Source organism: Lactuca saligna, chromosome 1, assembly GCF_052625555.1.
Source record: "Lactuca saligna cultivar CGN05327 chromosome 1, ASM5262555v1, whole genome shotgun sequence".
In the NCBI taxonomy this organism is placed as follows: domain Eukaryota; kingdom Viridiplantae; phylum Streptophyta; class Magnoliopsida; order Asterales; family Asteraceae; genus Lactuca; species Lactuca saligna.
Window position 1 is genome coordinate 23,555,478 of NC_136417.1, and position 24,523 is coordinate 23,580,000.

At 33.8% G+C, this 24,523-nt stretch overlaps 2 protein-coding genes across 3 annotated transcripts in view; both read left to right on the plus strand.

The window, feature by feature from the left end:
- The first annotated feature begins 3,046 nt into the window (after positions 1–3,046).
- LOC145028787 (coiled coil protein) lies at positions 3,047–8,096 on the plus strand. Its single transcript, XM_078977526.1, has 8 exons — positions 3,047–3,492; positions 4,096–4,222; positions 4,354–4,627; positions 4,757–4,797; positions 4,936–4,996; positions 5,168–5,580; positions 5,651–5,762; positions 7,051–8,096. Exons 1-7 carry the CDS (start codon positions 3,182–3,184, stop codon positions 5,669–5,671), a joined length of 1,248 nt encoding a protein of 415 aa, XP_078833652.1. The 5' UTR covers positions 3,047–3,181; the 3' UTR covers positions 5,672–5,762; positions 7,051–8,096.
- Positions 8,097–20,185: 12,089 nt separating this feature from the next.
- LOC145028797 (protein DETOXIFICATION 31-like) overlaps positions 20,186–24,523 on the plus strand; it is a 4,411-nt gene continuing 73 nt past the window's right edge. The window contains exons 1-9 of one of the 2 annotated variants that reach the window (XM_078977535.1): positions 20,186–20,749; positions 20,870–21,411; positions 22,692–22,778; positions 22,891–22,947; positions 23,069–23,307; positions 23,639–23,757; positions 23,887–23,973; positions 24,092–24,166; positions 24,283–24,523. The exon at positions 24,283–24,523 is cut by the window's right edge and continues 73 nt beyond it. In XM_078977535.1, the coding sequence (XP_078833661.1) occupies positions 20,468–20,749; positions 20,870–21,411; positions 22,692–22,778; positions 22,891–22,947; positions 23,069–23,307; positions 23,639–23,757; positions 23,887–23,973; positions 24,092–24,163 (1,485 nt within the window). In that variant the 5' untranslated portion in view covers positions 20,186–20,467 and the 3' untranslated portion in view covers positions 24,164–24,166; positions 24,283–24,523. The remainder of the gene's footprint in view (positions 20,750–20,869; positions 21,412–22,691; positions 22,779–22,890; positions 22,948–23,068; positions 23,308–23,638; positions 23,758–23,886; positions 23,974–24,091; positions 24,167–24,282) is intronic. The other variant, XM_078977540.1, reaches the window with a different exon arrangement.

The window sequence follows — 24,523 nt, forward strand, 5'->3', positions numbered from 1 at the left end:
AGAAGGATTTTATAGAATTTATAAACTTAAAATTTATAAAATATAAATTTTGTCTTTAGGTAAAAGACAAAATGATCCAACTAGTCCAAAATATTGTGCATGACTTATTAATTCATACCATACGAAATAATAATTAGTTATACTCTTTTATAATTATTATTTTCATAAAATAATAATTATTCCCTAATTAAATACAAGAATCGGTATTATTTATTAAGAATCATATTAATAGTAAATATACAAAATGTGTCAACTTGATAAAGATGTGACCTTATAAAATCATATATTATTAACAATGTCACTCAATAATGATTCTTGAGCATAGAGATTTAACAATATTTATATTAATATCCTGACTTTGGGGGACTGTAAGTCACTGAATATGAAACCAAAAAAATGACAAAATTTTAGTTTAAAATCATTTATAAACTCTAAACTACACTCTGGAAAAAACCGCATGTCAATCCGAATTTAAACAAATGAGATATTCATGTTTTAAAAATTTCACATAATATAAAGTACAAAAACAAATAGCTAAAAAATTGAAAATTTCCAACATTGATATCCCAACTTCGAGGGACTATAAGTCATTGAATATTGGGTAAATAACATAAAAAAAAAACTCTTTTTACACATAAATTTGATTTTGACACTGTGTTTTTTTGTGTCAATTTTGACACTGTGTTTTCTAATTTGTTACAATTCTAACCACTTGACCGGTTAACCAGGTTACATGCTGACGTGACATGCTGATATGATATGCTGACGTGTCAAAATTGATTTTTTTTTCTCACAAAAAACACTAAGTTTTTATTTTTTTTTCGATTTTGACACTAAATTTTTTTTTTCAACTTTGAGACTATGTTTTTTTGTTCCAAATCGAATATCATTTTTTCCAATTTTGTTCAATGTTGACAATTTTCTATTTGAAACCATATAAATATTTTTTAATTACATTTAAACCGTATAAATATGTTTTTTTTTTCATTTAAAAACCATATTTTTGTATAAATACATCTTATTATTCTTCTTCTTCTTATTATTATTATTTTACACTCAAACCATATTTTTATGTATAAATATGTATTAGTTATATAAAAATTATATTTTATATTAAATATGCAACTTTAAAATGTGTTTGGAGGTTTGGAGGCATGTAGTCGATCAAAACTCGGATATCAAGTTTGCAACCCATTAAATTTTTACATCTTATTAGAAACTTATGGTTAGTTTGATTCTAATGATATAACTAATGTTTTGAATGTATGGAAAAAAACACCTTGTATTTAAATAAAAATGTGGTTTTAAAACGAAAAAAATATGTTTATACGGTTTAAAATATAATAAAAAATATATTTATACGGTTTCAAATGGAAAATAAACAAAATTGAACAAAATTTGATAAATGATGTTCGATTGTAACAAAAAAAACATAGTGTCAAAATTGAAATAAAAAATCAAACTTAGTGTCAAAAAATCGAAAAAAGTGAAAACTTAGTGTTTTTTGTGGAAGAAAATCAATTTTAACACGTCAGCATATCATGTCAGCATGCTACATCATCAAAACTAACACGTTAGCATGTAACCTGGTTAACCGATCAAATGGTCAAAATTGTAACAAACTGGAAAACGTAGTGTCAAAATTGACACAAAAAAAACACGATGTCAAAATCGATTTTTTATGTAAAAAAAGTGTTTTTTGTGCTATTTACTCTTGAATATTAAACTAAAAATGACAAAATTATAGTCTAAACTCAATTACAAACTCTAAACTATAAGTTGAAAAAAACCTCATGTCAATCTGACTACAAACGGATTAGATATGTATGTTTTAATGTTTTCACATAATATAAAAATAGTTGAAAAACTAAAAACTTCCAGCTTTGACATTCGACTTTGGGGATTGTAAATCATTGGATATTAAAAAAAAAATGACAAAATTATAGTCTAAACTCATCTACAAACTTTAAACTACAAGTTGGAAAAAATCGCACGTCAATCCGGTTTTAAACAGATTAGATATGTATGTTTTTACATTTTCATGGAATACAAAAAGAACTGAAAAACTAAAAACTTTCAGTTTTGATATCCAGACTTCTGGGGACTGTAAATCATTGAATATTAAACAAAAAATGACAAAATTATATTTTAAACTCATGTACAAACTCTGAATTACAAGTTGAAAAAAAAATTCATGTCAATCCAACTTCAAACGAATGAGATATACATGTTTTAAAATTTTCATACAAACCGGTTCTGGTCCCTAAATGTGTTTTTGGTTCTTAAACCCGTTGTACCTGGACCTGATGGACCCAAACCCTGATTACATGGAACCTGGATAAATCCATTCTTTAGACACGGAACCCGGGCCGGTTCTACATATTTCAGTTCTAACGGTTTTGGCTCCGGTTCTATATTTTAGTATTAAATATCTATCCCTGTTTCTTAGAGCATCTGCAACTCACTTCCATTTTCCAACTTTTCTCTTATTCCTTCCCCCATTTCTCTTCAATCCTACCCCATTTATTCCCCGGAAATGAATAGTATAACACCATATTTGGTGTTATACTATTTATTTCTCCCAAAACGGGGATAAACTTTGAGTTGTTAGTTTTAGTCCTTATTTGTATATATTTATATATTATTAGTTTATTTTATTTACTAATTATAATTTAAATATATTATTTGATACTTATAATATTGTATTATGTATTAAATTATATTAATTAGTTATAAATATATAGTTTATTTTTTGTTTATCAAATTCATATGAAAATTTAAATACATATTGAAATTTTAAAATACGATAACGTATTTTACAAAAACTTATAATTATGTGTTATAAATATAATCTTATTTATTTAATAGTATTCTAATGAAAAAAATATAGATTATATATTTATTAAAACCAAATTAATAGAAAAAGTATAATTGACGATCAATATATCTTGGAAAAATAGAATATAATTTTGAGGTAAAAACTAAGTAATAATAGAATAGATTGGAGAAGAAACGTTATTTATCTTAAAAAAAATAAAAGCGTGTTGGAGAAGTTCTTAGTAAAAAAAATTGCAAACTTGCAACCCAAACGGCCCATATTCGGAGTTTTCTCAGAAATCTTTCAAGAAGTATGCTTTTGTTTGGGAGGGTTGGAAGTTTTGATTCGTATCAACGATAGGCGATGAAAGAACCATCGGAGACGAAGCACCCTAACAGTACGGAAAGGAACTCGAAAACGAAAGGGAAGAGCAACAATTTTGAGTTTTGTAAAGTATGCAAGCTCAATCACAATCTAGGTCGCCGCCATAACTACCTTCCTAACCACGTCAAATCACTCTCATCTTTCCTATCTCGATTTCAGTCCAAACTCTCTGATGTACGGTTTTTTCTTAAGAACCCTAACTTACTTCGTCCAGAGCTTGCATCTCGCAAGAGGTTTTGGTGTGTCTTTTGCGATTCTGATGTTGCGGAGAACGACAGTTCTTTTGCCTGGTGAGCAAGTTAGCACCATCGTACGCATTTACACATCAATGCACATATTAAGCAGGCATAATCTGCCTTTTTCATTGAGATATCTAAGTAGAACCAGAATATCGCATCTTCTGGTTATAAGTTCTATCGTTTATAACCTCCTAGGTTTTAATGGTGTAGCATTCTAGTGAATCTAGACGGACCTGACCATTTACACGAACAAAGCTGTAGAACATTAGGGGATTTTTGGATGTGAGTCTAAAATTCTCAAATTAATCCGTTTCCAGTGTTTGATTTTGATTATTTAGGCGTAAAATTATATGAATTTGGTGATGTAGTAGGAAATTAATTATGTACCTATAACTCAATCAACCGTTTGATCTGATTTTAGGCAATAATCACTTTGAAGAGGCACATCCAGACATCCTTATGTATTCATGCTTCTCAAACAATTTTGTAAAACAAATTTTCATGTAGAACCCAGTTTGAAGTTCATGCCCTTTGTACTGTCAGTCACGAACAATTTCAAGGGAAAATCAACAAAACCATGTTTCATGCTAATAAATAAAGTCGTGTTTAGCTACAGTTAAGTCATCTTATTTCATTTCAAATTGTTTTTGTCAGTGAAAATGCAATCAGCCATCTTGCAAGTGCAGATCACTTGAAAAACTTAAAAAGTTTTATGTGGAAACATGGTGGAGGAATGGATCGAATTGATGGTTTCCGGATTTCAGAGGCAGATATTGCTAAGGTAGTTTTTTTAGCCTCTTAAGCTTAATCTTGTTATTTATGTCATACCTTACACTACAAAAATAGACAATAGATAGATTCATAATTAGAACCTTACAGACACTTATGACTTCAATCTACATGTTGTTGCAGTATGAAAAGAAGTGCATATCAATGAAGAACAAAGGTGCTAGTGAACAATCTCATGGCCCTATGATTGGACCTTCAAATGATATCCACAATGAACTGAAATTTGATTATGTACATAACTTTGACAGACATAATTCAAGTTTTCCAAATGGTGTTACACCTTTACAATATCATACAAATGAGAAATATCAGGTATCCCATTCAGATATGTCTGGAGTTTATGATGACAAATTGTTGCTGTTGGGTTCAAATGCAAAGCATTCAAGTAACTTAAAAGGTGATTGATTTCTGTCCATAATACATTATATTAATTCACCCCATGTTATTTTACTTTCATGAATTATATAGAGACTTATCAAAACTTTCTTTTGTGCTCATGTAATGTTACTACTCTCAGGTAATGCAGGGAAAAGTTGCTTAACTGATGGTAATCTTCACAATAAACCGGTATGTTTCCAATGAGCATAGTTCCTGTTATTTTAGTGATGGCATATAACGTTTTATAATATTGACCAAGTTAGTTATTTTCTACTTGTTTTTTGGGTTCATTTTTTGCCATTATTTTGGCACACACTAATGTGATAGGGGAAGATATGCCAGGTATATGCACAGAACAGGGAAGCTAATGGGGATGATAGTTCAGCAGGTATTATATACAATTTCACTTTATTTGTCACTCTTAATATTTCATTTTTCTACCAATTTATGCATTTGACACGAACATGTAACCTTTCTTTCTATTATTTTTACTGTTTAAGCATTTGAACAAGTGTTGTAGAACCAAATGCCACCTAAAATCTTATTAATTTTGTGACAGGTTTGCAGAAGCTCACTCGAATTTCTTCTTCAGTCCATGAAACGGACACCGGAAACGTGCATTCCGGAGCACCCCCTCCTTGGCTTAATACAACGAACGGAATTCATGTTGATCCTGGAATGGAAACAGATCCTGTGATAAAACCTGTAAAATCAAAGTTAAATCCTAAAAGGGTTGGAGCTGCTTGGGCTGAAAAAAGAAAGATAGAAATGGAGATGGAGAGAAATGGGGAACTACCTGCTAACAGATTTGATGCCAGCTGGCTTCCAAATTTCGGTAGAGTATGGCAATCAGGAAGCAGAAAAGACTCCCGGAAAGAATTTCAGGTGGAAAAAAAGAAACCTCTTAAGGATGAAAAAAATCATTCTGATGATTCATCATTGCAGTTGCAGCCTTATATAAGCAAACGAATGGTAAGTTTATAGATTTATGATGTGTTTTTCATTAGCTTTCAGATTCAAAATTCATTCTGATGATCTGCAGCGCAGAGAAGCCAATGAATGATTTCTTCTGCTATGATGACTTTGTATTTTGATGAGTATAAATTTCAGAGGCAAAATGAGAAATTGGTGGATTGGAATTGGCAACTAACAGGGTACGTACATATTGCAAGTAAATTAAAAAACTATGTCAATTGTCGTATTGATATTTGTGGTTCTTTATGTAATAACTAATGGGGTTAAGGTTTTTTGGGTCAAACAAAAGAAGTCATTGACAGCTGATAACTTGAGACAAACCTTTAGTCTAAATGCGGAATCTTAGTAAACAAAGATGTCTATACGTGATACTAATAATTTATTTGACTATTAATAAAATAACAAATAAGCATATTTACAAGACAAAATTGCAGAACGATTTTTGAGTTTTGTTACAATGCTAGTCCTCTTATGATTTCAAATCCTTACATGATTGTTGGTTTTGTTTAACACCGTTAATAACTACCATTAAGTCATTGTAAAGTCCATTATGTAATAACTAATGTGTTGTCTCATTTCATAAAATTTCCTTTAAACAGAAAAACATTGAGCCTCCATTTTCCCCTAAGTAATTATATAAGGTTCCTACTCGTTGGTGTTAAAATGGATTTTCTAGAAGTAATTTGTACGAATCAACCTTTCACAAGTCATTTGTGGGTGGGTGGGTCATCGGAGGGAGGTGGTGGCTAGAGAAAATGAAAGTGTGTGGATGGTTGGCCGGAACAGATGAGTTAATTTCAGCTTTGAATGAACCCATTTGAGATGATATATAATTAAACGTTAAAATAAAATTAAGGGGCAAAATGATCATTTTGCACACACTTAACTGTCATTTGTTAATGATGTTAGATTTAGGGACCAAAACAAGACGAAAACCACAAAAATGACCATTTTTACGAGTTGAAACTATTTTGAACATTAGACAAAGAAAAATGAAAACCACAGGGTCAATCGTAGTTTTGTCTAAATTATCAAAAGTAACTTTATTATTTGCCTACTATTATATAAAAAACAAGTTACACAATTGGTCCTTGTTGTTTACAAAAACTAGCGTGGTTGGTCCCTATCCTTTTTTTTTTCTATTCAATTGGTCATGTGTTTCAATATCTTGCATGATTGGTTCTTTACACATGTTAAATGAAATATATTTTAGAATCTTAAAGAAAACGTACATATAAGAATCTTTCCACCGTTCCCATTAATCATTAAGAGGTTATATTGATATATCGTTTGGAATCTTAAAAAACAATGAAAAATACTCCATAGAATACCCAAATTTAGTGTATAAACTCAAGTTGACATCATTATGGATGCATTTGCTTTGTATAACTACATTTGTAGTAAGTCTGATTAAGACCTTTACTATTGTTGTTGTTGTTGTTGTTGATGATGTCATACTTCTTATAGGAAACGATATTCCAACTTTGCAAGAAGTTAAAGTTTTGGCTTGGAAAGTGTTTCACTATAAAGGATCTAGGAGAGACTGCTTATATTATAGGGATAAGGATTTTGAGAGACATGAGTAAAAGGCTAATTGGACTTAGTCAAAGTACATACTTGGATAAGGTACTAAAACAATTTAGTATGGAGAGTTCCAAGAAGAGGGAATTGCCAATACAGAGTAATACCAAACTAAGTAAGACTTATAGTCCAAATACCGATGCAGAGATAATATAAATGAGTAGAGTTCCATATTCTTCCGCCGTTGGATCTATCATGTATGCTAAGACATTTATTCATCATGATGTGACTTTCGCTTTGAACATGGTTAATCGTTATCAGGGGAATCTGGGTAGAGCTCATTGGATAGCGGTCAAGAATATTCTTAAGTATCCGCGAAGAACTAAGGAATGGGTCCTCGTGCTTGGTGGCAATGACGACTTAAGAGTAATTTGGTATAGTGACGCCAACTTTCAAACAGATAGAGACAACTTTTGTTCCCAATCTGGCTGGGTGTTTACCCTTAATGGAGGAGCGGTAACATGGAAAAGTTCCAAACAATAGATAGTAGCAAATTCTACCTGTGAATCAGAGTACATAGCAACGAGCGAAGCATCAAAGGAGGCTATATGGTTGAAGAACTTCATCGGAGACGTTGTAGTTGTTCCAACCATCAAAGAGCCAATGGAGATTTTCTGTGATAATGAAGGGGCGATGCCTTAACGAAGGAACCAAGAGATCATGGCAGATCAAAGCATATCGACAGAAAATACCATTTCATTAGACATAGAGTAGAAGGTTACCTCGTCGTAAAGAGGGTATCATCTGAAGAGAATCCAACAGATCCCCTCACAAAGGGTCTGAGTAGGATTAAGCACGTTCAACATGCGAGGAGCATTTGTCTGAAGGATATTAGTATTAGTAGTTGGATAGTTGTTTAAAAACTTGTAACAAATAAATGTAATTGACATTTTATGATTAAATAATGGAGAATTATTTATGAGTATTGTTTACTATCTTCTGTAAATTGTTTATTATTATGCTTTAATTTTGCTTGTTTTACTTTCAGAATAATTGAATTATTCAAACATCCGCAGTTGATCATACTTTTTGAAGTAAGTAGTAAATCAAGACTGTCATGAATTGGATTGTAGATTGTCTAAAGAGTTTAGACATAACAATGGTTTGCTGCAACATTCATGAGTACTTTGAAATAGAGATTTAAGTATTGGATTAATCCATGCTCAGAGAATTACTTAATGGAATTTATCACGAGTAATTCTGAGATGATAATATCTTATAATCTTTAAACGAAGATATACGAGTTGTTGTTTATGAGTTGGTTGTGCATTGATAATATGTAAACACATCAATAGTTTGATGTTACAAAACGTATTGTTGTGCGTGACTTGATGAGTAAATAGTTCATGCATATAAGTCAAAGTTTATCTGTTCATTTTTCCCTAACGAGAAAAGCGATATCTTGGGCCCCTCGATGATTTGATGTTGACTTATAGTTTTGGGCCCAACCAAGACTAAATTGATATGTTCGATTGGTAGTTATCTGTAATTACAAATAAGAAATCGGGAACAAAGTATTGGACAATGAGATTGATTATTTTCCACGTCATTTGTACACATGATATATTGCAGAACAGAGGATTATATGATCACTTATATTAGGACACACAACTGACTAGGTTAAAGTTCTGCAATGGTTTTGAGAGCTACAATTTGCTGATCGATTTAGAAGGATTACTGGCAATTATAGTTATTAGACTTATCCAAGTGGGAGACTGTTGGATTAGGTATCTAAGCCCATAACTATAATTGGTATATACTTGAATTGATAGTGGCACAGTCCTTGTGGGTTGCCCTTAAGACTAACAACTAGGAAGGACGATTTTGGAGAAAAAGGTTGATTTATTAATTTGATTAATAAATTGAAATAAATAACTTATTAATATATTATGATAATAATATATTAATTAGAAATAATATGATTTAATTAATATTTAATCAAAAATTAATTAGAATTAATTTTGGGATTAAAAACATTAACTAAAAGTGCATGGACTAAATTGTAATTGTTCAATAGTTGAGCAAGAGACAATCTAGAACCCTCCATAGGCTATGAATGGTTTTCTAGAGCCTTAGGGTTTCTAGAATAGTCTTTTATGGATAATCAGGAACGTAGATAATTATCCGGTTTGAGATAATCTTGGATTTAGGCTTATTTAGGGTTTCCTGACTGCACTATAAATAGGTCTGATACCTTACCATTTTCAGTGACTTGTTCTTGAAGAGTACCAGCCGAAAAGCGCAACTTACCTCCTCCTTCTCAATCATTATTCTATTGCTTGTGTTGGGTGTGAGCCATTAGAGGTGTGACAATTGTGACACTTGTTCTCAAAGTCTCAACCACACTAAGAATTTGGATTATTATTGCTATGTAACAATTAAAGGTATGTTTTGTAACCCTAATTATGTAATTTTGGTAATATACAAGTGTTCTAGGGTTTCTACATTGTATGTTTAATTAGAGAAAACGTAGATCAATTTTAGTATTGCATGCACACATAGGATTTTTTGTTTTGCTCAAAACCCATTAGTAATCGATTTATGTACGTGTATGTAGGTTTCGTTTTGGAAATCAATATTTGTATGTTCATCCCCAATAATCAGTTTTTATGTGTTTTTGCATTTGTCTCCCAACCCCTCGATGGAAACACTTGGCATCAAATATGTTCCGACAAGCTACCACTAACCTGCATTTGTTTCTTCTTCTTCACTAAAGGCTTTCTCTTGCATTACAGGCATCAACTCTTCCTCCTAGTCTAGAATATGAATATAGTGTGTTTATATGTTCATGTGTTTGAAGAACAAACCCATATTGTTTTCTTCTAAAAATTGAGCCCAATTTGTATATTTCCGCCTCTCATTCCTCGTTCTGAAACCTGCAACTCACCCCCACCCCCCAACATTTATGATTCTCTGTGTACGATTTCATGATCTCCACCACTGTTTTGGTTGGGGGTAGCTCTTGATCTCAGGACCATCTTCAAGGTTTATGCAACTGATGATTTCACTGGTTCCCCATTGTAGACCTAACCCATTGTACAACCGTGATTTAGGTTTCTATTTTTTTTTCTCATTTAAAGGTTCGGTGGATGGTGATTTGTGAGGTCTCAAGATTTGAGTTACAGATGAATGGGGATGTTTAGGGGTGATGTTCTTCAAAGTCCTGAGAGAGAGAAAGAGAGAGAGAGAGAGAGAGAGAGAGAGAGAGAGCTTTTATATGTGAAATAATTATATATATATATATATATATATATATATATATATATATATATATATATATTAAATAGAATAATAGAAAACTTCATAAATGGTCCCTATGGCAGTGAATGACAAAAATGCCCTCATTTAACAAACAAAAACTTAACAGATTTAGAAATAAGTACCAATCGTTAAAAGTTTTGAAAACACAGGGTCCATCTATGATGTTTTTAAATCACGGTGACTAAACTTCAGATCTAAGAAAACCACAGGGACCATTTATGATGTTTTTTCTTTAATTCCATAAACAAACTCAATCATGCATCATCATTATCCATTCAAATATCTTATTCCTATTTTCTTTTGTAGGCGTCAATTCAATGTGGTAAATTGGTTTTGGGCAAATAATTGGTAGAAACTGCAATTGGTTATGCAATATATTGTGGCGTCTAGTCATTTTTCGAAGATTCGACTTTCCTACAAATACGCTACTATGAGACATTATATGATATCAAAAATGAATGCTCCTGGTCAACTACCTCATCCTCCACATTTTCTACTACCATTTGCACCCGATGGTGATGATGATCTTTTAGCACAATTTGATCGTCTTTCAACTACCTCATCCTCTTGGACAACATTACTTGATGCTCAACCTTCTGCTGCTTTAGTAAGAGATTAAAAGACTCCCCAATTTTCCTCTCCATCAACTACTTTTGAATCAAATTCTTTTAAGTCGCATGCCACGGTTTAACACCACATGTGTTGGTCATTTCAACAAACACCTTGTGGCTTGTGTGTGCCAATGGTCATGTTTTGGCTAAAAGTCTGTTTTCTAAAACATCTAAAAGATTTGCATCAGCCTAATAGTTTCTTGATCATATTCACAGAAAAGATCTGAGCTTTATTGACTTTGTTGGCCGAACATTATCCTTAAATTACAATCGTCCATGTCTTGATGTCAGGAATGCATTATATCAGACTTCTTAAAATCCCAATGAATCGATAAATATGCTTGATTATCAATGGATAAACCATCTTCTTTCATCTTTTGAGCACTAAATAAGAACTTATTTTATTACTATATTCCGGTAAACTTGAAGCATTAAGCTATAAATAAAACGAAGCATTAAGCTATAAATAAAAGAATTGGGCTGAAAACCTTGTTTTTTTTTAATGATCTAGCTGAAGAAATCAAAAGTCTTTTGGGATTTTTTTTCACAGTTCTTTAGAATATACATGACGATTTCATTAGTGAAATTGGAATTTGAATTCAACAATTCTTTTTCTAATGTTTTAGACAAATTTTCCTGAGAAATCAACAATTAAGATTTTTTTTTTTTTTCTAGTTTTAAAGAAAACAACATTTTTCCATGGAGATTGTAAAATAATGGATGTAATGTATACCTATCATAACTTCCAGTTTGCAGAAATTGTTTCTCTATGGCAGGTAAGTTGACTAAATTAAACTTTGCCTTTGTAGGTACTTGTAAGCATCATTTTCCTAGATTTAAGTAAAAATAGGTATTCTTAGGACTGTCAAATCGGACAATCGTTTCTTGTTTTTATCTAATATGACAAAGTTTTATGTAATACGAACATGACACGACACCATGCCACGTTTTTTTTCACTAATGAAACACGATAACACGACATTACATGACAAAGATGAAATTACATAACCATTAGTTTAGTTAATTCATACTTAATCAAACATAACATGACAAAAATGACAAACACGAAAAACAAGACAAACACATGCTTAATTGTGTGAAATTTGTGTTGATTTGTGAACACGAACACGAAAAAAACATAACTTACAATTCTTAGACTAACAATTTACATCTACATCTCCTTGAATCTCTCGTTATGCATGTACCTTTGTAGCGCTACATGTGATATAAGAAGCTGAGTGGGTCAAGTTGGGAAACCTGGTGAGTACATAGAGATTTCAATCCGACAATATTATATATATATATATATATATATATATATATATATATATATATATATATATATATATATATATTGAGAGAGAGAGAGAGAGAGAGAGAGAGAGGTTTAAATATTCTAACTATATATTGTGTGGATGTAGGAATCATTATGGACCAATCATTTCATATTTTATTTATTTAAATTTTCATTAATAAATAAGGGTATATTGATAATCTTGTATAGTATCATTAGTTATAATTATGTTTTTTTATGGAACCAATTAAATTCCAATTAAAAAATCAAACATTTAATCTTATATATATATATATATATATATATATATATATATATATATATATATATATATATATATATATATAGATATGATCTCTTAACCGATCTTGTCTTCAACTCATTAATCAATGCCCTAATTCATTCCCATCGTAGCCTCAGTTCATTCCGATCAGAGCTTCCAACGAAATTCATCGCAAACTCCACAAAAAATTCATTGGGAGTTCTCTCCATAAACTTATCATGGATCGACCAAATGTTCTCATCATTGTCCGAGTACCTAGAAAATCAACACAATCGCCATATGCCCAGTGCTTCCCTCCCCTTTTTGCCAGTGACACCCACCTCATACGCCGTCCTCCGCCATCACATCCCGTCTGTGAGTTTTTCATATCCGATTTTAAGTTTTTCATCTTATTGTTACTCCATTTCTGGTTTTGTTAATTATCCCTACTTTTTTTATCTGATTGCCACCTTTTGTTGAGCTTGAATGATCTGAGGGAAAACAAAGGTGCTACGAAACAGAAAATAAGAAAAGGTCGTGGAATCAGGTAGGGTACGGGTAAGACTGTAGGTAGGGGTCATTAGGGGCAGAAAGCGAGAGGGACTCATAAGTTCAGTTTTGAAGGTGGGAAAACTCCCTTGAGGCGTAGAATGCACAAGAAGGGTTTCAAGAACTCTTTAAGTCTTGAATTCCATGTAATTTCTGCTCCAAGTTCTTTTGATTATTCCGAGTTCTAATTTCATGTTTATTATATTGTTTGATGTAAAATACAAACTTTGTTTCAATAAAACTACATTTATCAGATTAATATGTTATCACAATAATATGTGATTTCACTGTTGATTCTGAAAACGTGAATGCTGATTAAAATGAAACCAACAAGTACTCTTGTAACATGTGTAAAAAACATTGCACTCAATTGCTTGTGACACCATTTTAACGAAAAACGTATGTGGAACTTCATTATCTTTATTTACAATATCATAGCCATTATAACGTTTGATTTCATAGGAATCTTCTAATTACAAACAAATTGGTTCACTTGTTCAACGTTCTTAAAGAAGATATGTAACACCCAGTTCCTGGTATGTAATTTAATTATAAATTTTTGCACTTAAGTTCTGGGACTCAGCAAGTTGGAGGCCCCAACTTGCCGAGTAGAGGTTAAAATTGGACGTGGGAAGAAGAACCTACTTGCCGAGTCGGATGCCCTAACTCGACGAGTAGGTTTGTCTGGATGAAACCCTAATATTTAGGGTTTACACCCCTATTTAAATGCCTTATCTTGTCCTAACCCAACCTCCATTGTCCCTCCCAGTCCAGAAAAGCCCTAACTCGAAACCCTAAAGCATTTGGAGCCATTTTTGTGTGTTTTTGGTTGTTTTAAGCTTGAAGAAGGAAGTAGAAACTTGGGGGTTCCAGAAGAAGCAAGTAGATCTAGAGGTTTTGCTTCATTTCCAACTCATTCAAGGTAAAATTCTTCAAACTTGACCATCTATCTCTTACATCTCTAGTTAGGGTTCATTTCCACATTTTCCAACCTTTTATAGAGTCATACTCGAAGTTTTGTGGTTCTATGAAGGTATGGCTTTAGATCTGGAACCATTGAGGGTTCTTATGGCATAAAGGTGCCAACTTTATTGCCATAAGCACCCCATGCATATTGTAGACTCCATTTTAGGGACTTTTTAGCCAAATCCCCCATGCATGGACATCAAGTTTGGAACTTTACGTATATTATGGACCCTAGGAGGTCAGATCTATGTTTTGAATGTATCAAGACCTACTGAAATCGAGTGTATAGTTTTGGACATGGAGGGACTCGGCGAGTCAAGTCGTATTTCCCACCAAATCCCTTCTGATACTGGACCATGAGTTGAGTTAGAAGAACACACAGTCAGTTAGACTCATTGAGGACCTGAAAATCATGGGACTCGGCGAGTGTATGAACTAACTTAGCGAGTTCAAGGCTATATCCCAAGAATATGAAGATGGACTCGACGAGTCAAGGAAGAACTCGGAGAGTCCAGTGCTAAGAGCACTACCTTGCATGAAGATGAACTCGATGAGTTCATGAGGAACTCAGCGAGTTAAGGCACAAACGTCCCAGCTAGCATGAAGATGGGCTCGACGAGTCAAGGATGAACTCGCCGAGTCACATGAAAAGGGTCCTGACTTTGTATCATGGAACTCAACGAGTTGGTGGACCAACTAGGCGAGTTGACCAAAAGTGACTTTGACCATGATGTGACTTTAACTTTGACTTTGACTTTGACTATAATCTAAGTTGACCATGAAATGGTAACTAAGGAAGATGATTATGTGTAGGATTTGAGATGAGTTGATCTCGACAGCGAGGACAGTTCAGACACTTCACGACACTAGTGTGTACAATCAAGCCGATGCCTTCCCGCGATCCTGAGAAAAACTTGAAACACATAACACATAACATATAACACTGTAAGCGCGAAGCTTAGTGAGTTCCCCAAAATACCACATACAACACATATTAGCCACTCAAGGCTATAAATCTGTTTGACCCTCTGGTCAATGTGTCTCAATGGGACCCTCCAGTCCCATAACTCTGTGGACCCTCTGGTCCTAACTCTGTGGACCTTCTGGTCCTAACTCTATAAACTCTGAAACATACATAGCATAAATCACATAGAAATAATGCAGTGTATCACATCATATAAATAACAAACAAAATACTCTGTCATATAACTCTAATTACCACTCTAGGTAAACTATAGTGAGAAGACTCACCTCGGGAAATCTCAAACAATCTTGAACTCAGAATACTGATCTAGCCTCCGCCTAATCACATAAATAAATTACTTTAATTCAATAATGGATCAAAAAGGCTACATAAGTCTCTTACTATAATCTCTAGAAGGAAAAAAGACCATTCTACCCCTTTACTGCTCCAAAGGTCCACTGGTTGACTAAACCCAAAAGTCAACTGAAGTCAATAGTCCACTCTGACCAGACTCGTCGAGTTCATGCAATGACTCGGCGAGTCCATACGCGTACTTAGATTCCTCTTAAGCTCTCACTCGACTCACTGAGCCACTCACCTAACTCATCGGGTCACCAATGGTCACGAGTCGCAGGGCAACCCGATCCGACTCGTCGAGTTCACCAAGGCACTCGGTGAGTTCCCTCCATGCACATGCTCAATTGACCTCCTGAGGTCAGATCTGCTTCACCAATCTATAGATTTGGCCTCCTAGATCCCAAAAGTCATGCAAAGGCTCGAACTTGATGTCCATGCATGGTATATTTTGCTCATTATACCATTATGACTCCATTAAAGCTTCATAGCTTCCTAACTCCATGTTTGCTCATCTATAATCTCATACTTTCGGACTCTATGGACCTTACAAGGTCCAGATCTACCACTCAATCTTGGAAAGGGGTTTGGTGCATCCCAAACCCATCATGAAGATAATATAAGCCCTAATTTCCAAAATAATACATCTACACAATTAGGGAATGAAAGGGGTCGAATATAATACCTCCAACTAAAGCCCCTTGAATGAAATCTTCAGATCTAGTAATTTCCTTTGGCATTCTTGATTGTAACCTCCTCCTCTTTTGCATAATCATACTTATACGCTCAAGATAGCTCTCCCTCTCACTCTACACAATCAAGGAATCTTTAGGGTTGTTCTCTGGAAGATATTGCTGCAATTGGGAGGCCATAAGGTCCTTTATATAGGTCTCAAGCCCCAGGATTAGGGTTTTCGTCCACAGTGCTGACTCGTCGAGTCCATCCATTTGACACGTCCCCAGGTCGTGACCCAACTCGACGAATTAAGGATCCAATTCTTCGAGTCACCCAATCAAACTCACGCCTATATAACAAATGTTATACCTCGGATATCGGGATGTTACAAAATAAAGGAGTATTATTTATGAGTAAAGATATTGTCTTGTATTAATTATTTATTATTGTCTCACTTTGCATGTTTTGACTTCCTAAATAATAACATTATTTAAACTATCAACAGTCGATCATACGTTGGAAGTAGGTATGAAAGAAGACTGTCATGAATTGGCTTGTAGATTGTCTAAGTGTTTAGACATAGCAAATATTTGCTGCAACGTTCACGAGTGCTCCTAAAATAAGATTTGAGTATTGGATTGAACTCGCACTCACATGAATCACTTCATGGAATTTAATCACGAGTGATTTTGAGATGATAATATCATATAGACTTTAAACCTAGATATATGAGTTTTTGTTTACGAGTTGGTTGTGTATTGATAATGTGTAATCAATAACTTGATGTTATAAAATGCATTTGTAACCCCTCATTTATGGTATGTAATTTAAATAAAGTATTTTCATTTCTTAAGGGGTACTCGACGAGTCTGTAGCCCAACTCGTCGAGTAGAGACGAGATAATCACGCAATTTAAGTTGGCTACTCGACGAGTCCATATGCTGGGACTTGGCGAGTCCGCCTGTCTGGATGATGCCCTAATTTTAAGGGTTTGCACCCTATTTAAACACATTTATGAGCCCCAACCTAGCCTTCACCACTCTCAGAACATTTCTTATCAAACCTAGCCTCCTTGAAGAGTGTGTGAGTGATTGTTTCCTTGTGAAGGAACTTTTGGTGCATTTTGGAGCAAGTACAAGAAGGAGAAGGTTGAAGAGCTCAAGGAATAAGAAGTAGATCCAGAACACACTCCTTTGTGATCATCTTTTCTGGTAATAAAGTCCCCATCTTGTTTATTGATCTAATAGATCTAGTTTATCCCCAAATTGTTTGTATTAAGCTCAAAAACCCCAAATCCTTTGAGTGAAATAGCTTCATTTCTTTTGGGTTACACGTAAAGTTAGCAACTTTACGTGTTCAGATAGTCCCAGGAGCTTAGATCTACGAGTTAGATGCTCTGAAAGGGATTGGAATCGACTGTATGGAATCTGCTTGCTTAGGACTCGACGAGTTGTTCTTCGGACTCGACGAGTCGAGTCGCGATTCCCCCGTCTTTCCTTGATTTGTGAGTTCAAGGTGAATCAGTGAGTGGGGAAGGAACTCGGTGAGTTTAATTCAGAGTTAGTAATGGAGGAACTCGGCGAGTCTACGCCCTGACTCGACGAGTCCGGTCAACTAGAAGTTGACTTTGACCAGGAAGTTGACTTTGACCAAGGGTAAAATAGTCATTTTAACCTAAGGGCATTTATCAGTACCTGATTTGGTGTTTTTGGGACTAAATTGATGTCTTCAATTAAGTTCTATGTCAGACAGATCAGAGATCGCGAAATAAACTGTTGGACACTAAGTATAACTATGTTCCATGTAATTTTACACACGATATATTGAGAACGGAGGACTATACGGTCCCTTATCTAAATGACGGTTCAGAGTTTGATAGCGGCTTTTGAAAGCTATGATTGCTAATCGGATTTTGAAGTCGTACTTGAATTTATAGTTATTAGACTTATCCAAGTGGGAGAATGTTGGATTAGATGTCTAAGCCCATAATTATATTTGGTATGTACTTGACCTGATGGTAGTATGGTCCTTTAGGGTTGCCTTCACCAAAGCAACTTGACTGGATGAATAATGGAGAAAAAGGTTATTATGGTTTATTAATATGTTATATGAATAACATATTAAATGAGAAATCATATTATTTAATTAACATTGGTCAAGAATTAATTTATAATTAATTTTGTGGTCAAAAGAGGTTAATTGAATTAAGTGGAACGAGGTTGTAATTATGAGATAGTTGCAAAATAGGCCGAGGATCCCTAAAGATAGGGGTGGACGAAATCTTATGGATAGTCCATAAGAATTCGTCCAAGGCTATGGTTCTAGAATGTTCCTATGGGCTGCTTAGGGCTTAAGCAACCAAATTAAGGATTTGACTAAAACACTAATACCCCATCTATATATAGAACCCTTAGGCATCACAATTTCGGCTACCACAACCCTAGAAGGATTCCTAAGAGTTGATTTTGAGCCTTTCCCTCTCTATCTAAGATTCTCCAATTGCTTTGGTGTTTGTGATTCATTAGAGGCATCGCATTTGAGGTGCTAGGTTCTTATAAGCTCAAAATCATCAAGCTACAATCAAAGGTAACACTCAAACTTGTTTATTAAATGTAATTTCGATTTTGGTATGCCAGGTCTAGGGTTTACAAGTTTTAGATGAATATTGCATGTACAATTAGAAAAACCTAGATCCAAAGCTTTAAGGTTTGCATGTAAACCATAAGATTGATGTTTTGCTCATAACCCAACAAGTAACTTAAGTGTGATACCTCTAATAAGTCACAAACACCAAAAGCAAATGGAGAACAATGAGAGAGAGGTTATGAAGCACCAAAAACGACTAGGTTTTCTTCTTCGAAGTCTTAGGCCAATTTTGGTGATGTTAGGGGTTACATTTATAGTGTGGAATTCCTAGGGTTTCATACATAAAAACCTAATTTACCTAAACCTTTAGGTATTCCAATGACCCATATGATAGGCCCTTTGGACTAACTCTTCATTGACTCTCACATAGATTTAGCCCATCCTTAATCAACATGGATCATTAGCCCAAACTATGAGTATTACTGATTTACCTAATCAGTCCCTGCAAATTTAATCAGTCTCTTTTGATCACTAAATTAATTCTTGATCAATAATATGATTTCTTAATCAATATATTATTCATATAATATATTAATAAATCACAAATAACATCTTTCTCAAATATCTATCCTATCAAATTGATCCGGTGAAGTCAACCCAAAAGACCATGCTACTATCGGGTCTAGTACATACCAATTATGATTATGAGCTTAGACACATAATCCAACAACATATACTATAACTTTGGTTATGATTATTTATCCGAAATAATCTTCTATCAAAAAGTCATTTTTAACGCTTATTATGCCTTAATTGACTTGCCCGAATCTGCGGGTGTTACTGACGACATAGGTAGCGTGCAACCACCACCACCTCTGGCCTCGATTAGATCGGTTCTCCGACGGATGCCTTTGCTCTGTTACCTCTTCGCATGACCATTTTTCTGGTGGATCAAGTAGGATCGAAGATGCTGATCGGAGATGGGAAAAAGAGAAAGATGATTGGTTTTCTTTTGGACTTTCTATGGCTGATCCGACAGATGGTGGTGGTCTGATGATGGTGATGGTTCGACAAATGGTGGTATTTGGTAGGCGGTAGTGCTCTGACAGGCAGCAATGGTCTGGCAGGTGGTGGTGTCAGAGAGAGAGAGAGAGAGAGAGAGAGAGAGAGAGAGAGAGAGAGAGAGAGAGAGAGAGAGAGAGAGAGAGAGAGAGAGAAGAGAGAGAGAGAGAGAGAGGTGATATTTCTTTTTTGTTTTTTAATTAAAAATAATTAAAAAAGAACATATTTATCATTTTAGAGTACATATTTATCATTTTAAATTGGGTATAGAATAAAAAAAAAAAAACCGACAACCATAAAAACAAAAACAACACATATTAAAACTGAAATATTCACCGCCAAACTTTTTGAAACTAAAACCACAATTTTTTAACGATAACTAATTTTTCATTTTTGTCTTTAATATACCCCTCAACGTGTAACATGAGTTTTGCTAATTAAAATGTTTTCGTCTACGATTACGACAATATATAAAGTAAGTTGGTGGGCATAGATTCCGATGAACTTTGATTGCTTGTAATCAGAATGCATTAACGGATTTCAAGCGGATTACATTCCAACATGTCATTTCCACCGACCGCTCATCCTTCAACGTTTTCTGAGATTTATTGATCTAAAAACCACGAAATCTTTTAAACAATTAATTAATATTTTTATTCTAGATTATATTGTAAATAAGTACCAGGTTATTCGGATCCTTCTCACACACAGCTCTCTTTATGTTTAACAATTCCATGGAGAGCAACGCAGAATCGCCGCTTCTTACCACAAACAACCTCGAAGATATCGGTCCGATCAAAGGAGTAAATGATTTCCTTGTCCAATTTGGCATCGAGTCAAAGAAGCTCTGGTACCTTGCAGCTCCTGCGATTTTCACTTCTGTCTGTCAGTATTCACTCGCCGCAGTCACTCAAACGTTCGCCGGTCATGTTGGAACTCTCGATCTCGCAGCTTTCTCTATAGAAAACTCAGTCATTGGTGACTTCTCTTTTGGAATCATGGTTAGTTCTGTATAGTATAGTTTATCGTACTTTGTTTCAGATGTTGTTTGATTGATAATGGATGGATCGATCTACAAGTTTTTGAAATTCGAAATCGAATACGATGTATGAAATTGTCAGATTGGGATGGGGAGTGCACTGGAGACTTTGTGTGGGCAAGCATATGGAGCAGGGCAGTTGGATATGTTAGGAATATATATGCAGAGATCGTGGGTTATCCTCTTCGTTTCTACTGTTATCATTATGTTCTTCTACATCTTCGCGACTCCATTACTCCTCTTGATCGGACAAACCGAAGCTATATCTCATGCGGCAGGGAAGGTGGCGATATGGATGATTCCGCAGCTCTTCGCGTACGCTTTCAACTTTCCGATCGCAAAGTTTCTTCAGTCGCAGAGTAAGATAATGGTGATGGCTTACATATCGGCGGGAACGTTGATCGTTCATACCTTTTTTAGCTGGCTTTTCATGTTAAAATTGGGATGGGGATTAGCTGGCGGAGCTTTGGTGCTGAACCTTTCATGGTGGATGATGGTGATCGCTCAACTGGTTTATATTCTGAGCGGGACTTGTGGTCGAGCATGGTCAGGGTTTAGCTGGGGCGCCTTCAATGGTCTTTGGGGCTTCGTGAAGCTGTCTATGGCGTCAGCTGTCATGATGTGGTATGTAACTAATCACATTAACACGTGATATGTTTGTTCTCTTTGACTTGAAATTAAAAATGACATAAATTGTTAACTCTCCAAAAAAAGAAAGAAATGATATTTACTTTTTCAGCAGCTACTAGTATTTGATAAACAAATAGCTGCTTGCTGACCTTATTTTTTATTTTAAATTCCAGTTTAAATTTACTTTTTTCAAAAGCTATTAACTTGGTCTTGCATTTTTATTTTATTTAAAGTATTTATAATATGAGAAGATACTTTAATTTCATGCTAATAAAACAAATTTTATCCCAATAATGATGAGATCCAACTAGTTAGGAGTTCATTTCACACAAAAGTGCAAGGTTGGCACACCTAAAATATTACCTAAAATATTGTCAATATTCTGTGATTGACCTGCAACGAGAACCGCTAGGATGTATCATTATTTTTTTTTTTATTATTTTTTTTTTTGACAAATATAAGAAAAGTATACAAGTAATTAAAATCATTATTGTGATTATTCTTAAGGTTAACCTTATCGAGACGTATTTTAGATATTTAATAGTTAAAAAAACAAACTCTCTCCATTATAAAACTATTGTCCACATACAAAAGATACATATTAAGGAAATATTAATTATCACTGACTTTATTAAATATATGATAATTGTATCATTTTGTTGCATTTAATTTCATGATAGTTTAATTAATAATGAAAAGTACTTTGGTAAAAGTTATATTTATTTCAGAAGTAAACTATTATTTTGGAATAAACCAAAAGGTAAACATGACTATTAATATGAAACGGATGAAATATTAAGTAACGTGTAAATGTAAATAATTGAGTAAATTACACGAATGGTCCCTATGGTTTGGGGTAATTTACACGTTCGGTCCCTAACTTATTTTTTTAACTCTGAAGGTCCCTAATGTTTGTTTTTGTTATATATTTGGTCCCTACTATTTGTTTTTGTTACGCGCTTGATCCTTATCTTGCCTAAAAAAACTATTATTTAAATAGAGAAAAATGATGAGGTGAGTAAGGTAAGATGAGGGTGGCGGGGTTGGGGGTGTGTTTATTTAAATAAATTAAAAAATCTAGGGCAAAGTAGTACTTTTAGGTAAGATAGGGACCAAATGCGTAACAAAATCAAACAATAGAGACCTTCCGAGTTAAAAAAATAAGTTAGGGACCAAACGTGTAAATTATCCTAAACCATAGAGACCATTCGTTTAATTTACTCTAAATAATTTGATTAAGTTGAAATAACGTTCTTTATTATAATTTTGGTCAGTTTGGAAATATGGTATTTCATGGTATTGATACTTTTTGCTGGATATCTAAAGAATCCTGAAATTGCAGTGGATTCACTCTCCATATGGTCAGTGTTAATTATTGTTTTATTAATTTTTTTTTATCAATATTTACTATATAATGGGTTGTATAATATTAATTCTTGTTATTAATTAATTAATTCGTAATAAATATTGCAGCACCAACATTCTTGGGTGGGTGGTAATGGTTGCATTTGGATTTAATGCAGCTATCAGGTTAGCTTAGCTTTTAACAAATAACAACTACCTTCAAATCCAATATATAAAATTATGTATAATCAAAAGTAACACTAGAATTAATAATTAAAATCGGAAATTGAATATTATTTGGATACAGTGTAAGGGTGTCAAATGAATTAGGAGCATCCCATCCAAGAACAGCTAAATTCTCAGTGGTTGTTGTAGTGATCTCTGCATTTCTCATGGGTGTTTTAATGGCTGCCATTCTTATCATCTTTCGACATCAGTATCCAGCCATATTTGTTGAAAGTATTGAAGTTCAACAAGCCGTTTATGCTCTTACTTCATTGCTAGCAGCTTGTGTTGTCATTAACAATATTCAACCCGTGCTCTCCGGTATGTTAAATATTAAATATCTAATATTAAAATCCAAAACTAATCTACACAAATTATATTAATAATAAACTTTGACAGGCATTAAAATAAGTTCATCATTTAATATATATTTTTTAATTCTTGTTCCATATTGATTTTGATAAGTTATGTAATTATTTACTGTTTCCTACAACTAGATATTTACCAAAAAACTACAATGTTGAATTATATCTTGTATAAAAACATGTTTTACGCAAGTTAATTGATATTTATCGTTTTAATAAATTAAAGGTATGATTAATTAATGGGGGAACTAACATATATGCATGTGTATGTACGTTTAAAAATGTAGGGGTGGCAATTGGTGCAGGGTGGCAAGCTGTTATTGCTTATATAAATATTACTTGCTACTACATCTTTGGCATTCCTTTGGGTCTTATTCTCGGATTTGTAGCCAATTGGGGTGTAAAGGTCCGTACATTTTTACTCCTCGATCCATGTGTATTACATATGTCAATTATCATGCAAGTGCTTTGTTTCATTTTCTTCCATCATATTTGAATCAACTGAATTAAAAGTTGATATTTGCGAATATGGCAGGGTATATGGATAGGCATGATGATTGGAACTGTGATACAAACTTTAGTATTGGTTTGGATTTGCTATACAACCAACTGGGAAAAAGAGGTGCTTTTCATCATATAATTTATAATGAAAATTTTAAATGCAATTAGTTTTTTTTTTTTTTTTTTTTTTTCTTTTAAAAAGAAACATAATAGGGGGATTTTATTGATGTAAATTGCAGGCATCCATGGCAGAAAACAGAATTAAACAATGGTCAGGTAAACAACCAAATCAGGTGGAGGGAGAGAAATAAAAGGTTTAATGTAGTTAAGGCCAGTGAAAAATAGGTCGACAGAGAGCAATTAAAAAGTGTTAAAAAGTAGGTTAACATTTCTCAATCTATACTTCTAACTTGGTTTCTTTGTGTTTTAGGTTTATAAATTTAAAAGGGTTCAAGTAGAACATTGAAGCTGGAGGGCTGTTTGAGAATGTTTTAGATATAGAGGGGTTGAGAATGAAGTTTGTAGAGGGACTAAATGTGGATGACAGTGGGAGAAGGACAATTAGGATGTATGCATACATATTCTCCCATATTGATGGTGTATTGTTAGGTTATCTTCAATGGATTAAACCTATGAAGAGTTGTATGGCCATGCAGGAAAGAGAATATATA